The sequence below is a fragment of the Notechis scutatus genome, chromosome 5 (assembly GCF_049901735.1).
Source record: "Notechis scutatus isolate UNSWTSFEM ecotype Mainland chromosome 5, rNotScu1.2, whole genome shotgun sequence".
Taxonomy (NCBI): Eukaryota; Metazoa; Chordata; class Lepidosauria; order Squamata; family Elapidae; genus Notechis; species Notechis scutatus.
The window spans coordinates 67,391,330-67,408,919 of NC_142013.1; the positions used below are offsets into that span (position 1 = coordinate 67,391,330).

Sequence of the window (17,590 nt, forward strand, 5' to 3'; positions counted from 1 at the left end):
TCTTACAATTAAATAAAGAGATACTTACTGTGCTGATTAATGAGCATGCGAAATGAGATGCGATTGGTATAGAATCTATCTAAAAAATATTGAATATTACTGCTCACAAAAGGATCAAATCCATACTTTTCCTTGTAATCAATAACTCCTTGAGCCATGGTAGGAACAACATCATTGTGTCGATTTCTGACTTTAATTAAGATATCTAAAAAGCTGCAAAGAAAAAAAATAGAAACAGAAATATTACAGTTACTGTTATTTTCAAATTTTAGATAATAGCATCAAAACATTCATTCGCAATTAAGAACCATAGTTTGTTGAAAGAAAAGTTTGAACAAAGTTGTCCAGTATGTTAATGAAAACTTCTATTGTGCAATAGTTGTAGAATTAAAAATGATATTCTTGCTGCCCTATAGTTCTAAAATAAAAATGATACATCATTTATGTCCCAAAGGTGCGTTTTTCAGGAGGCAACGGGACTTTCTTGTTTTTTCTTTGAAGACATTTCACTTCTCATGAAAGAAGTTTCTTCAGCTCTGACCACTCCCACACCATTCGAAGGATATTCACCCCAAAGTGCATAGCTAAAAGTCTATGGAGATTCTCAGTCATCCAGGTCATGACTGTCCCAAATGTGCTTTTTTCAGGAGGCAAATGGACTTTGTTCGCTCTTCATCCAAGAAGCTTCTTCAGCTCTGACTGTATGATGGGGAATGGAAGGATTTATATTCCTTGCAGACAGCTGGTCATTTGCACTCTTTTAGAGTTCCACAGTCTTTTAGCTATGCACTTTGGGATAAATGGTATGAACAGATTTCCCCCAAAAAATACATATTACAGAAATCATTTGCACTTGGGCTTCCGGTTTGCAGGGCTTCGGCGGCAGGCAGGAATCCACGATCGTGCGCGGTTTCTGCCTGGGCTCGCCGCTGGAGCGTCCCAAGCCAGCTGGCTTCGGGGCTAAGCCACCCCATAGAGGTGGTGAAGACGGGGGAGACCCAGCAGGGTTTGAGGGGAGCCACACCTCTCCTCCTCAGCTGGCTAAACTCCCTTTCCCAAAGGCGGTAAGAGTGGCGGTCAGAAATGGCCGCCTCAAAGAAGCACTCAGCCAGAAAAGAAAGTGCAGGAGGAAGTTAAGAAGTGAAAGTTTTCGGCTGTCCGGGACAAAAAGTAACAACCAAGGTACCCTGGAATTTAAATTTTGCAAAAGATACATCGCTCCCAAAGAAGAGTTGGAAGCAGCGAATGAAAGTGAAAAGGGAAAGTTTTTTTTTTCTTCACTCTCCTCCCTCACGCTGATAACGAGAAGATCTGAATTAAGAAATTGGAAAAATTCGCTTTGGCACCAACAGGTAATTAAACTGGAAATATAATTAAACTGGAAATATAATTAAATGCCAAAGGGACAATAAAGATTTCTGAACACTAAAAAATCCTTTTTTTGCTCTAAATGGGAAGGGAGAGGAAAAGAATAAGGGCAGGACTTGGAAGGAGGAGACTGCTTGGAATTCAAAAGAATTTAAAGTTAAATCTTAACAAGACTTCTAAAGGATACATTTTAACTGGAACTTTGCAACTAAATAGTAACCCCAAGAAGAGAAAGTGAAAAAAGAAGAAAGTGTTAAAAGAAATAGCTTGTGTGTATTTGGATTGCTTGGTGATTTTGGGACTTTTGGAAATCATATTTGAATGACTAAAAACAATTGGGTGGTTGTTTAAAAAAAACTCTACAATGGCATCACCTCTGGATGAACTGAATGAACTGAAAATTGAATTTAAAAAATATAAAGAAGAGGAACAAGAAGGGAAGGGCTCCTTTGGCTCCATTTTTCAATTCGTAGAAATGGCGATTGGTGTCTACAAGAAACAACAAGAAAACACTGCGCAACAAGAAGATTGGGACAAAGAAGAAGCCATTTTTAATGAACAAGTAATTGTATCTGGGGAAGAAAAGGGAAAGTGGGGAAAGAGAATGGAGAATTTAAGACGTAAAAAAACAGCCAAAAAAGGGGGAAATGTGAAAAGGGGATATAATGTTGGAAAGCAACAGAAAAGGGGAATACAGAAGAGGGAAATGGAGGTGGAGAGACAGGGGGGTAAAAAGGGGAGAGAGAAGAAAGGGAAAAAGGAAGGGAAGGGAAGTTACAAAGGTTTGGAGCAAGATGTAAAGAAACAGGATTTATTCAGAGATAATGGGTGAAAATTTAACTGAAAAAGGAATTCTGTAAAGGTACGTAAGATTGTATTGTTATATTTGTAATAGAAATAATGTTAGAAAATTGGAAACAACATATGATTAAAAAGTGGAATAAAATAGTGTAATTTAGTGAAACTTTTGTGAACAAAATAAACGAAATGAAATAAATGAGAGATTTGAACTAGGAAGGAATGGGAACATTTTAACTACTCAACGTTTTATAAAATATAAGTGAAGTGAGAGGGAAGTAATTATGGAAAGTTTATAAGTGTTTCTATAGAAATATGATACTTATTTGAAAAGTAATGTGTAAAATGTTCAAGATTTAAATGAATATTAATATTAATTATAGAATCGAATTGGTATGGATTGTTGTTTTAATTATGTTATATATTTATAATTTCTTCTTTTTAAAATACATTGTATAGTTTTAGAATGTACCAAGAAGAATCCGAACGGAAGTTATGTATTATATTAAGTGTTATAATTTTAGGGGAAAGATATAAAGGCGTCATACTCCAATCAGTGATCACAGGAGAAATTTTGCTTAATGAGAAAAGATAATAGACAGCTGAAACAGGACAGATAAAGAATATAAGTATGATGATTTGAATTGAGATGAAATAAATAAAATAAAATTAAGAAAATTGAAAGAGGGGAGAAGTTATATAGAAAATGTAGAATGGTAATAAGATATGGAATGGAATATAAAAATGAGCATGAATTTGAATTTGTGTCTGCACGAAGAGATGTAACCCGGGATCAGGCTGCTTTCAAAAAAGATGTTTTATGTTTTGTTTATTTATGTTTGTTTTTAAAAATCAATAAAATTTTCAAAAAAAAAAAATCATTTGCACTTCAGTTTGAGAGGCAGACAACACAGATTCATCTCCAATAGCCTGCACCTGTCTTCAACAGGGAAGAGACACAGGGCAGAAAACATCCTGCATAATCTGATTAAACCTATATGGAAAGAACAAAAAAAGAAATTGAGATGGACAATGAATCAAACAATATTAAAACAAAAAGAATATATTCAGTTTATGGAAAAAGAATTGGATTTTTTCTTTAAAGAGAACAGAAAAGAACTACAAAATTTATGGGATACCGTAAAGGCATATGTTAGAGGATTAACGATAACATAGGTGGGAAAGAGAAATAAAAAGAAGAGACAAATGCAAAAAAAAAAAAAAAGATTAGAAGACTGTAAGAGACTAGAGACTAAACTACAGAAAGACCCACAAAAAAGGAACATTAAAAAGCAAATGGAATTAAAAAAACGTAAGCTGAATTTGATGTATAAAGAGGAACTAGCGCAAAAAATTAAAAGCCTTAAGCAAAACTTTTTTGAAAATGCAAACAAACCAGGAAGATGGCTGGCATACAAATTGAAAAAAGAGAAAGAAAATAAATTAATTCACCAACTAATAATAAATAATATGAAAAACTATACCATCAAGTTCAGAGGATAAAATAAAACAAAATACCTACAAAAAGCGGAATTACCGACAGTACGAGAAATAGTTAAAGCAACATTAGGAGAGAGAATAACAATGATGTTATATACAATGAATTAACAGAAGCAATTAAAAGACAAAAGAATGGCAAAACACCAGGATCAGATGGTCTATCAGCAGAACTATATAAAGATGTTGGAAGTATTTAATGACTTATCGTCAGAGGTGAAAGTACCTAATGCTTGGATGGAAACATATATTACTCTCATACCAAAAGAAGACTCAGACTTGCAACAGATTAAAAATTATAGACTGATATCATTATTGAATGTGGATTATAAAATATTTGCATCAATTATAGCAGAAAGACTACAGGGATTTTTAAATCGGTTTATACACTCAGATCAAAATGGCTTTTTACCTAAGAAACAAATTATGCACAGAAGGCGTTTGACAATGTGAACTGGCAGTTATGTTGGCACAGTTAAGAGATGGATTTTGGGGAGTGATTTATTAAAATGATTAAGGCAATATGTTACAAACAAATTGCAAAAGTGATAATAAATGGAGGTATGACTGAAAAGGTTAATATTAAGAAGGGTACAAGAAAAGGATGTCCCTTGTCGCTATTACGTATTGACTTTAAGCTGACTTTAAGTTTCATTTCTCCTTCCAGAAATTTCTTTTTGCCTGGAGGAGTGAAGAAATGTAAATATAACCTTTTCTATCCAGTAATAAAACCATATCATTTTTTCTTGCAGGTACTTCTCTAGCATATATTTCTGATTGCAAGAGAGTATCACTTTCTAAGATTCCTTACTTGCCTTTTTCCTCATCTAATCAGCACAGCTTAAATAAGGTTGAAAATTCTTCATGCAGTTTTCAAATGATTTATTACTCTAAGAATAATAATTGAAAAATCTGAACAATAATACTAAATCCCAAAACTTTATATTGACCAAGGAGTATTTAAACTATTCATTTGGCTTGCTGATTGGAAAAGCACATGTTCTTGAAAATTACTTAATGCTTAAAGACTTAGATTACAACCTGCTGATTCTAGGAGAATTTGACAATGCCAAATGAAGTCCAATTTTCTACTTTGCTGCTTCAAATTAAGAAAATAGAAGTATACAGAAAACTTCTATGAATTGCCAATAGGAATATGATACATGGCAATAAAACTGGATCACTTGATTTTTATGACTTTCAAAGAGAAAACATGGAAAACTCACTCTTACTAGATAATGTTTTTCACAAGGAAATTTGGTAGTTTGTGCTTATGCTTAGTCTATCTATGCTTTTTGAATTAAACTTATTCAAACTATTTCATGTTATACTAATTGAAAGTTTTAGCTCAAGAAGAGAAACAAATAGTTTCAAGATATTCTATATTTATTTGTTCAATTTTTATTTATTAAACCCAACCTAGTTCTTATATCTTTCTGAGGTAATTTCACCTGAAACTGCAATATTGATTTCTCCATTTTAAACTAGATCAATCCCGTAATTAGAAATACATCAGTATTGTATAAGTTGTTCTAATACAATAATTAAAAAAATATTACAATTTAAAAATTAATTAATTAAAAAATTCAAAAGTACTCACTTAAGTATTGTAAGCTTTCTGAACTGTAACAAGACTAAACGCAGCCCAAGTTCAACATACTGATTTCATGTTTAAACACTTTACTTACTTATCTAAAACGTGTGGATCTTCAGGACTTTTATTTTCATATTCTAAAAGCTCAATAAAGCTCTGCATATACCTGAAACATAGAAGAATAACATATTTGATATTTGAATATTAAATTTGTGGACAGCAACCTGGAGGGAAATTGCTAACACTCTAGCAGATAGACTCAAGATTTAAAAGAGTCTTGACGGATTTGAGCACTAGATTCTATACAACAAGATGCAGTTCTCGATGGTGGGAATAGTAAGGTCCTGCACTTATGAAAGGAAATTCAAATGCACAGGTATAGAACAGGTGGTACCTGGTTCAACGTTAGAGGGATTTATGTGTCCTAGTGCAGGAGTCCCCAAACCTCAGGCTGTGGCCTATTCACAACTAGCTATCAGGTGTGCACACGCACAGCTCAACTTGTGAAAGTTGAGCTGTGCATGCATGTGCCCCAGTCCACCGCTCATGTGGCCCATTGCCCCTCTCCCTCATGTCAGGCCACTAACCCACAACCACCATTTAAATATTAGCCAGCAGTGTGATGCAGTTGTCAAAAGCCAATGCAATGTTAGGCTGCATCAACAGAGGGTTAGTTTCAAGATCACAAAAAGTGACAGTTAGTGCTATATATCAATAGCACTTAGATATACCGCTTCACAGTACTTTACAGCCCTAAGCCATTTACAGAGTCAGCATATTACCCCCAACAATCTAAGTTCTCATTTTACCGACCTCAGAAGGATGGAAGGCTGAGTCAATCTTGAGCTGGTGAGAACTGAACTACCAAACTGCTGACAACTGGCAGTCAGCAGAAGTAGTCTACAGTACTGCATTCTAACCACTGTGCCACCACAGCTCTATATACTGCACTACTAAGGCCACACTTGGAATATTTCAGTTCTGATTACTACAATACAAAAATGCAAAAAGTTGGTTGCCACAATACAAAAAGATGTTGAAATCCTAGAAAGAGTGAAGCGAAGATCAATGAAGATGATAAGGGGTCTGGAGGCTAAACTGCATGATGAAGAGTTAAGAAAACTAGGTATGTCTAGGGATGACACAATAGCTGTCTTTCAGTACTTGAGGGGTTGTCACAGGGAAGAGGGGGTTGACTTATTTTCCAAAACACCCGAGGATAGGACAGGAAGCAGTAAGTGAAAGCTCATTAGAGATCGATCCAATCTGGAACTAACGAGAAATTTCTTGACAGTGAAAACAATCATCAATGGAACAGCTTGTCTCCTGGAATTGTCAGGGTTCAACTAGAAGACCTCTAAGGTCCCTCCCAGCCCTTTGATTCTATGATTTAATAAAAATTATTTTGGAAAAAGAAATAAAGAAATCAGCTTCTCCCAGAAGCTAGTGAAGCTGTAAACGTACCCCCTAAGGATGGACAACTTTTTGCTGAAAAAATTAGTCAACATGGAGTAGGAGAAATGGAAGGCTCTGATCGATAGAACAATTTTTCAATGCAAATAAAGAATGTCACAAGTATCCAAATTGGGGTGATTTCTTTTTGCACAAAAGTTAACCAAGATAACAAACATAGCTATCATAATTTTGCAATATGAGAGACCAATATTTCCATTATTATTTGTATAGGCTTCTGTAACAGAGAACTATAACATGAGTGTTATCACATGATTTGAGCATTGGTAACGCCCATAACTTAGAACAGGTTGCTAAGCATCCACATCACACTCACATGACATGTGTGTACATGCTTTGTGATGGTCAAAGTGTTTTACAGGCCTTAAAGCATCCTTTCCAAGGCTATTAAGCTGGACAATTGTTAAGTTACCAGTCATTAAGCAAGGACTTATATAGGAAAATATTTTAAAGAAAGGTCAACTTAAGATAATATAAATTATCTTCAGTGGTAAAGGATAATCTTAGCCTTATATCATAAAATTACACAATTAAAATTGTATAATCTTATACTATAAAATTACATAATTTTGTTAATGTTGATACATATATATAAAAAAATTATTTTAAATGTGTTGCGGCATATTTGAAAAAACAGAAAATTAGGGGAATAGTAAAAAGAGGGAATAGTTTCTACAAGGCCAGGAAAAATGTGAATTGAGCTTTCCTAAAAGAAATAAAAATGCACATGGGAAGGTGTATTCAAGGCAAGTATAGAACAGAGCAGAAACACAGCTACTGAATTAATCATAAGCAAATAAAGTATGCCATAACTAATTTTTGTTGTGTAACTCATGTTTATTTGACTGCTATTATTTTAATGAGCACTTACCAACTTTGTACTAGCTTAACAGAAGGCCTATTCAACAAGTTCTCAGGCAACAAATTTACTTCTCTCATTGTATTAGCAAGTCGCACAGGAAGCTCTTTTCTCAGGAACATGTATGATGTTTTCTCACATGCATTATCACGCCCTATGGAAAGAAAATAATTTTATGTTTTCACGTTCTTGAAACATTCTTAGATAATGTAAATAAGATATTAAAATATGATTTATCAGGATAGCACTTTATGATTATAAGTTTTCTTCTTGGTTACTAAATATGATTTCAATCTGATTATAAGAATTCTATATCAAGCTTAACATTCATGGCTATGGCTGTTTTATTGCAGCTTCTTTTGTGACACCAATTATGTCATGTTGTAAAGGATGAAGACCTGGAAAATATAATGAACTTCAGTCATTAAATCTGATATGTAATATATAAACATGCATTGCAATTCCATCCGAATTATCAACTACAAAAAAATCATCAGCTATAAGAATTTCTTACCATATGTCACATATCGCATCTATTAAAGGTTTAAAAGTTTCATCTGTCCAGTCGTGACCAACTCAAGAAGCAGGGTGCTCAGCTCTGATTCTCAGACAAGGGAACCTGCGTTGTCTGACAATAGCAATAGTGCTTAAACTTATATACTGCTTCACAGTGCTTTACAGCAGTGGTCGCCAACCAGTGGGCCGCAGCCCACTGGCGGTCCGTGGCAAAATGTTGGTGGTCCACAGAGAAATAGCAGCGAAATAGCCCCCGAAAGCAATTAATCTGGGCCATATGGGAAAACAAGGCTGCTCCGCCCACCTGGCCCACCCACCCGCTGCCTCCCACCCTTCGGCCGAGAGCAAACCTTGAGACTGAGTAGAGAGTCATGTGAGCTGCAACTGGAAGGTAAGACCAATGGCGGGGGAGGGAAATCCACCCTGGGGTGACTTGCTAATGTTGGTGAGAAAGTTGGTCCCATATTCCAGAGCTGTAGTAGTCACAGAACTGCTGTTTGGTCATCCCAGAGCAGTTCCTCCATCGGGATAACTACACTCTGAAATATGGGACTGGCCCGTGGTGGCTGGAATGAGCTAATGGTGCTGTTGTGGGGGGAGGGGTGCGGGCTGAAGCAGTGGTGGCTGGAAGCAGTACTCACATTTGCATCTCCCTTCGCCACGGTATATTTACGGCAGCTGGTGGTGCCAAGGCAGCCCCTCGTGTCCTGCCACATCTGTAGTGCAGCAGAGAGAAGCAGCCGGAGTCAACCCTAGTTCTGCATATGCTAAATCGGCCCCCTACAAACTGTTGTCTCTGTAGCTGAAGCGGCATGAGAAACCGGCCGGGCTCTCAAGAGACAAGAGTGACTCTGGCTGATTCTCTTGTCTCTCTCAAAGAGTGCCTGATAGCTTGGCTGGAGGGGGAACCTTTCTCATCCCCCGGTCTGCAAGGCAGACGGCAGGGAAGCAGCACTTGGGAGGAGAAGATCGGCCATTGCCGGGCTCTGGGGTTTCTCTCCCACTGAGGGTGCAGCCATTGGGTAGGGAGGAAACAGCGCCAGGCTCCCCTCCCGGGTCAGGAGAGGTGAGGAACAGCAGAAGCGGCAGATGGAGGGCTGATGGAGGAAAGCAACTCTCCTCTTGGGAGGTGAAGGTGTCAACTTCCCCCCTTTTCTTGCCTGCCTCCAGGTGAGCCTGGAAGAGCCCTGGCATCCCCATCCTGGAGCCCCCACTTTCTCCCCCTCCTCTCCCCCCCAATTAATCACCAAGGCCGGCAGCCCTTCTGCAGGAAGCTGCCTGCTGAGAAGCCCCTGGAGGGGCAGCCCACAGACGCTGCCCCCCAAAGAGAGCAAAGCCCCCTTTCTGCCTCTGCTTCTCCCAGCAGCAGTTGCCCCGAGGCCCCTCAGCTCAGACCCCACCCCTTGCTCTTCTGTCTCTTTGGAAGGTGCAGGTGGGGGAGGGATGAAAGCAGCCTGGCCCTCCTTCCCTCCCCTAACTCCAGGCAGCCACAGTTATAAGTGTGTGTGTGTGTGTATATATATACACATGCGCGCGCGCACACACACACACATATATACATACACACACATAATTTTTAATATTAAATTTGTATTTAATATAAAAATTATTATATTAAATATATTATTATATTTTAAAAAATCATATTAGTGGTCCTCGGGATTTAAAAGTATGAGTTTGGTGGTCCCTGAGGTTCAAAAGGTTGGTGAACCCTGCTTTACAGCCCTCTCTAAGCTGTGTACAGTTAGCATATTGTCCCCAACAGTCTGGGTCCTCATTTTACCAACCACAGAAGGATGGAAGGCTGAGTTAACCGTGAGCCGGTGAGATTCGAACTGCTGAATTGCTGGCAGAATTAGCCTGCAATACTGCATTCTAACCACTGTGCCACCACAGCTCAACAACATCATCAAGTAGCCAGCATGAAAATATGGAACTCAGAAACCTTCCCACTGAAATGGTATCTATTTATTTATTCACATTTGCATGCTCTCAAATTGCTAGTTTGGCAGGAGCTGGGGCATATAATAGGAGCTCACCCCATTGCATGACACTCAGGTCTCAAACCTGGGCTGGTTTTAAACTGAAGAGCCAAGCATCTTAACCAAGGAACCATCATGCCACTCAATGTAATTATTAAAGCAACTGAGTGCAATAGCACAGCCACAAAGTTCTGAACTTCTAATCCTGTATATCAAGAATTTTAACAGACTATTTCCTATTTAATGTACTAATAGGATCACAAGAAGGTCCTCTCCTGAAGTTCTCAAAATCTAGATAAATTTAGGATAATGCAATCTGTAATTAGCTTCCATTTGCTTCTGATGAAGACTGGGTCCATCATCATATATTGTTTATATACTTTCATCTGTGTTAATTCACATTCAGGATATAACTCTAATATTAACAACAAATATGTGGTTCAAATTACTTTTCAAAACAAATATTAGATTTTAATAGTACAATATTTGGTTTTGTCTTTATGCAGATGATTTTGTATGTGGAGAGTTTTAGATAGGTTAATTCATTCTTCAATTTCTCTACAATAATAATTAGACTATTGACCGTGCACATACTTATATATAGCAACAAAATCCATGTACTTCTGCATGTTTGCAGATAAACCAATAGTTCTGGGTTGAAAAAGAGTGTGATAAAAGAAAATCTGCTGTTTGGAAAAAGTACAGTCTTAAAATGTTAGGGACACTTCAGAAAGTTAATTTCCTAAAATATTTCCATTGAAATTAATGATAATTTAGGCTTGTACTGTGTGCCTCATCCTCATGAATTTTAATGAGCCTTTAGCTTTAACCTTGTTATGACTTTAAAGTATAATCTTATGCACTCAGCTAAGAAGTAAACTTAATAGGGCTTGTTCCCAGTCAAGTGGATATTGGATTGTAATGCTATCTTCAAATTATCAAAAATCCCTTAAAATTTATTCACTGTTCCTATAAGGCAGGGTTCTCAAACTCCCAGCCTGTGGGTGGATGCATCATGCGCTGGCCACGCCCATGGCTGGTTTCGAGAAGGGGAAAAGTCCCGATACGTCATGTGACACCACCATGACGTGAGTTTAACACCCCTGCTATAGGGAAATTTAACCATGTTATACAGTATAAAGTCAGACATTTAGATTTCATAATAGAGACTATATCCACTTGCATTCCTCTCACCCACCTCTTTAATAGCAGACACCACCATAGTAATATTGAAAAAGGCCATGTGAACTCAGACCTATGTTTTACCTTAAAGAGCTTATCAGTATTCCATTTTATGGAAAAGTAAGATTGCAAATACATTAGTCATAGTCACAAGGTACTGATTAACTTATGTTCTTGCAGCCCAGGAAATAATGTTAAAAGCATTGCTATGCATATAATAACTAAGATTTGCAATTTGAAAAACCCTTAAGTCTAGTGCAATTGGCACAATCAAGGTCATACTTTTTAAGGCAGTCCCATTATAATCAGTCCAACAGCATATTGTTCAGCATCTGTTCACAGATAAATGCACAATGGCAGGATACAACCCAGTTAGTTATTTCTTATGTATACATTTTCCCTTGCTCTTTTAAGTTATGACTAATAATGGCTTGCTATAATTTAGCAATGTTTTGTTTTAAATATGAACCTAAAATATTAATATATTGTTTGTGCTTGTCCATAATTGAGGGTTTTTTTCTTTTAACTAGAAAACTTTTGTTAAAATTAAAATGTGATGTTAAAATACAGGTCAGGTTCTTCCATGGAATTAGCTGTATAAAGATTGGGAAAATATGCAGATCGTGAATTCTAGAATTCTTCCTAATTACTTACCAACAATGGCTCCACTTCTTTTGCATAATAAAGTCACATGTTGTCTTTATGTGTGCATGTGCATTTCCTTCTCAAATATTAATCAGGGTCAGTACATGTATATTGCTTATGTGTAATCATGTTTCTGCTCTCCCCTCCTGTATCTTTTCTCTTTGTGGGTATGTGTGTGCAATGGAAGCGTGATGGGACTGCTTGAATATGCTCTAATCTGCATCAAATGCCCAGGAGGGAGAAGGGAGGGAGGGAGAATGGAAGAGGCAGCAACACACCAAATGCACTTCCTGGAATTTTGGCCATTTTTGAATTTAGGCTTTCTTTTACCAATTTCTCTTCCCATATCAAATTTGACCCCATTTTTTTTCACTTTTCGAAAGCTATCCTATTGACTGAGTTCTGAGCCATATTTTTTCCAACATTCGGTTGTGCTGGAAAGAATAAAAATGATTTAATATATTATGATCTGTCTGAAATTAATAGGTCTGCTGAAAAGAATAAGGACCTATTCTTCTAATTAGGCATGTCAGTCCTCTCATCACAAGGAGTCAAACTTTATAATTACAATGCTCTAAACTGGGGTGTCAAAGTCTATTTCATTGAGGGCAGGATCAGGATTGATTGTCCTCGGGAAGCGGGGCATGGCCAGCTCGATGTCTGTTTTCGGTTGTGACTGCCTCCTGCAGCCCTCTGCCAGTGAAAACGGAGCTTGGGGGGATTGCATGTGTCCCTCCCGAGCTCCATTTTTGCTGGAAGAAGCACCATGGGCTGGTCTTTCGCTGTTTCCAGGGTGGCCCCCTGGGCCAGTTCTAAGCACCTGGGCCTTGAGTTTGACACCCCTGCTCTAAACTATTCCCTTCCATAAAATCTCAAGCTTTTCATATTGCAAGAAGAATTTTGCCAGAATACAATCAGTGTTAAGAACCCCTTACAAATGAATTGATACATATAAGATACACACAAACTTATTAATAACTACTACTTTTTCAGGTCCAATTTAAACTGCTAGTTTAATTCTATAAAGATGTTAAGGGCTGGTATCTTTTCAGAACTACCTCGAGCCAGAATTGATGCATTCCTGATGCAATTCCTCAGGAAAATTTGTTAGTAATTTTCAAGTACTGTAAAATTGGGGAAACAAGAAGGAGGTGCTTCTCCATTATGGCCCCAATGCCATAATGTAGTCTTCCACTGAAAATCAGACTTGCCCTAAAGCACTGACATTCCGGAAGAAGCTAAAATAGTTAATTCTCTTCCAGACAGCTTTTTAAAGATAGCACTGTTGGAATTGATCACATAATGTTCTGGTTTTACTTAATGTATTGATAAATGAATCTTTGCCTATTGGCATTAATTCAGTGTATTCAGGAACTTGCTCAAACTCATTAATAAGTATATCATAACAGAAATCAAAATAAACTAAACAAAAAGTATTGATATTCTCTAGGAAATGCTTTAAGGTTCTAATCAAATGGACAATGAAAAGAAACAGATCAAATAGACAAAGGAAGAATAATTATTATTCTGTAACATATTTATCAATATTCAACCAGGGAGGACATTATGAGTATTTTATGTGAATGTTTGATATTTTGCTTTATATACTTTTTTGTTTTGCTTTTATCTTTGCTTTGTAGTTTTTTTCCTTTTTTGATTTTGTATTTTAACTTTGAAAATAAAATAAAAACATTTTATTAAAGAAAAGGAACATACCAAACAGGTTACGTCCTTTATATATCTAGATCTCTGTTTCTAATCTTCTGCCTGTTGATTTATTCAAACAAGAATGCTTCTACTAAAAAACTCCAAGTATATCTTGCAATTGCTAAATCAGCAAGTCGATCTGTTAATAATTATGTCTCTGCAGCTTTTAAAGAATTTGAAGTCAACAATCCGGGTTAGATATTAGTGGCACTCAGCTAATTATTTATAAGGAGTTTCCAGGTTTACAGTTTTAATGAAACTGTATTAATGAAACTTATTATGAGTTCCGTATTAAACTATTAATTCTCTAATAGAAGTAGAATTAGACTGATTTTCTCTTGAGTCCGATTAAAATTTTGCTGTCTTAAGATTTTGGGTGAAACAAGTGTACTTGAAAACTTCTTAATCCATTTCACTTTGCTAGATAGGTTATCTTCCACCTTAAGCAGAGATACTGATTATTTGGCACACTTAACTTGTCAACACAAATTGTTTAGGAACTTAACAAAGCCGTAATTGTACTGAAGCAGAAGATTTGTGTTTTAGATATCCAATAATAGGAGCCAATATTTCTCTTTTATGACATCCTTGCACACGCATTTCCTTAGACTATCCCTAGTTATTTCTTCAGCATTTTAATATGCTCTTCATAGGAGACTATTTAGCCTAGCATGAATAAGGGCACTACCTAATAGCTAGTCCTTGCCTTACAATCACAATAGAGTCTGGAATTTTGAATGTAAGTTGTTGCAGTTATAAAGCAGGTCACCATATGACCTGACTTGATTTTACAACCATTTTATAATGGCTGTTAAGCAAGTCATCTTGGCTGTTAAATGAATCATATGGTTGTTAAATGAAGAAAAAAAGCAAAAAAATAAAACAAAACCCACATTGCAAATCATGATCACAGGACCACAGGATGCTGCAGCTGGTTATAAATGCAAGCCTGCTATCAAGCACATGAAATGCAATTGCATGACTGTGGGAGTGATGGTGCAGCAGTTGCAACTTCAAGGACAGATTGTAAGTACATTTTATATATTTTATATATTTTAGTGTTAACTATACACATTACATTTATATAAACTTATACTCTACTCTCTTTAGATATACATACTTAAGACCTCATATAAGAAACTAGAATTGTAGATATATTTATAATATAGTAATATTTATTGCTAATATATATCTTTTGGTGTATTGACTTACTTATATTTATTATTAACTATTAACTGTATTTATTGTATTTACTGTATTTATTAATACCTAGTATCTTTATTATTCATCACTTATTAATTGATATTAACTATATTAATAGTTACTGTATTTATTAATTGCTACTACTGTTTAGTAATATCTATTAATATTTATTGATATCTACCCTGAAAGATAGAACTATATAGAATAGAAAGAGAGTAATATAAACTATAGGAATCCATAGTATAGAGCATATTAATTAAACTGGATGGTAATATGGGAGAACATATACAAAATCTTAGAACAGCATAAAATTATAAGAGATGACCAGCATCACAACCCTGAAAACAGGAAAGAAAACCACATCATCAGTGTCAATATTGAACCCATCCACATCAAGCCAATGACTAATCAAAGGAATGATTACTACTGAAAAAGCGAATACCATTCCCAGTAAGCAGATGATGCAATCCACATTGTTGACAATACAGGAAATGATGGTTAAACTCCAGGAAAACATGTCAAAACACCATGGAGAAATAAAATTGGAAATGGGAGAGATAAAAAAAGAGATACTTAAACTTGACAACAGGATGAGCTCAATCCAAGAAGTGATCCAGAAAAACGAGGAAAGAATGAAAATAATTGAAAATACACTGCTCAAAAAAATAAAGGGAACACTTAAACAACACAATGTAACTCCAAGTCAATCACACTTCTGTGAAATCAAACTGTCCACTTAGGTAGCAACACTGATTGACAATCAGTTTCACATGCTGTTGTGCAAATGGAATAGACAACAGGTGGAAAGCATAGGCAGTTAGCAAGACATCCCCAATGAAGGAGTGGTTCTGCAGGTGGTAACCACAGACCACTTCTCAGTTCCTATGCTTTCTGGCTGATGGTTTGGTCACGTTTGAATGCTGGTGGTGCTTTCACTCTAGTGGTAGCATGAGACGGAGTCTACAACCCACACAAGTGGCTCAGGTAGTGCAGCTCATCCAGGATGGCACATCAATGTGAGCTGTGGCAAGAAGGCTTGTTGTGTCTGTCAGCGTATTGTCCAGAGCATGGAGGCACTACCAGGAGATAGGCCAGGACATCAGAAGACGTGGAGGAGGCCATAGAAGGGCAACAACCCAGCATCAGGACCGCTACCTCCGCCTTTGTGCAAGGAGGGACAGGAGGAGCACTGCCAGAGGCCTGCAAAATGACCTCCAGCGGGCCACAAATGTGCATGTGGCTGCTCAAACGGTCAGAAACAGACTCCACGAGGGTGGTATGAGGGCCCAACATCCACAGGTGGGGGTTGTGCTTACAGCCCAACACCATGCAGGACATTTGGCATTTGCCAGAGAACACCAAGATTGGAAAATTCGCCACTGGCGCCCTGTGCTCTTCACAGATGAAAGCAGGTTCATATTGAGCACATGTGACAGACGTGACAGGGTCTGGAGACGCCGTGGAGAATGTTCTGCTGCCTGCAACATCTTCCAGCATGACCGGTTTGGCAGTGGATCAGTAATGGTGTGGGGTGGCATTTCTTTAGGGGACTGCACAGCCCTCCATGTGCTTGCCAGAGGTAGCCTGACTGCCATTAGGTACCGAGATGAGATCCTCAGATCCCTTGTGAGACCATATGCTGGTGCGGTTGGCCCTGGGTTCCTCCTAATGCACGACAATGCTAGACCTCATGTGACTGGAGGCATTGATGCTATGGACTGGCCCGCCCGTTCCCCAGACCTGAATACAATTGAGCACATCTGAGACATCAGGTCTCACTCCATCCACCAACGCCATGTTGCACCACAGACTGTCCAGGAATTGGGGGATGCTTTAGTCCAGGTGTGGTGAGATCCCTCAGGAGACCATCCGCCACCTCATCAGGAGCATGCCCAGGCATTGTAGGGAGGTCATAAAGGCACGTGGAGGCCACACACACTACTGAGCCTCATTTTGACTTGTTTTAAGGACATTACATCAAAGTTGGATCAGCCTGTAGTGTTTTTTTCCACTTTAATTTTGAGTGTAACTCCAAATCCAGACCTCCAAGGGTTGCTAAATTTGATTTCCACTGATAATTTTTGTGTGATTTTGTTGTGAGCACATTCAACTATGTAATGAACAAAGTATTTAATAAGAATATTTCATTCATTCAGATCTAGGATGTCTTATTTTTGTGTTCCCTTTATTTTTTTTGAGCAGTGTAGAATGGAACAAACTGAGAAAAAACTAGAAATGGTGAATCAGAAGATGACAGGGCTGAATAAAGACCTGGAAGAATCCTTGATACATTTAGAGATGGATCGGGCCTCATTTTTCCTGAGGTTCCAGAACGTAACAGAGACAAAGGAAGAAGATCTGGTGATACTGATGGCAGAATTGATTGCAGAAGCCCTTCAGAGGGATAGGCTGGAAATTTTAAATGAATCAGATGAAGTCTACAGAGTGTACACAAGCTATGCCAGAGACTCCCAAGAGAAGTACACATAAGGTTTGCCCATAAAAAGTCAGGGACATTTTATATATAAGTTCAAAGGGAAGAGCCAATGATGTACAAAGGGACGAAATAATTAAATTGAAACAAATCCCTAGAAGAGTCTGCGAACAACAGAAGGACTACTGTTTTCTAGCAACCCAATTAAACAAGAGAAATATTCTGTTCCAATGAATTACTCTGGAAGGAATGCTGGTCTCCTGGAAAGATAAAAAGATCAAAATTGACATTTTGGATCTCCATAACCAATTAGCTAGACCAGAGGAAGAATA

At 37.4% G+C, this 17,590-nt stretch overlaps 1 protein-coding gene across 6 annotated transcripts in view; it reads right to left on the bottom strand.

Moving 5' to 3' along the window:
* The window catches only part of PDK3 (pyruvate dehydrogenase kinase 3), an 88,284-nt gene that overhangs the window by 47,809 nt on the left and 22,885 nt on the right, over window positions 1–17,590 (bottom strand). For all 6 annotated transcript variants that reach the window (XM_087966899.1, XM_087966901.1, XM_087966898.1 and 3 more), the window contains exons 2-4: window positions 7,602–7,743; window positions 5,352–5,423; window positions 29–213 (exon numbers count right to left, since the gene is read on the bottom strand). In XM_087966899.1, the coding sequence (XP_087823025.1) occupies window positions 29–213; window positions 5,352–5,423; window positions 7,602–7,743 (399 nt within the window). The remainder of the gene's footprint in view (window positions 1–28; window positions 214–5,351; window positions 5,424–7,601; window positions 7,744–17,590) is intronic.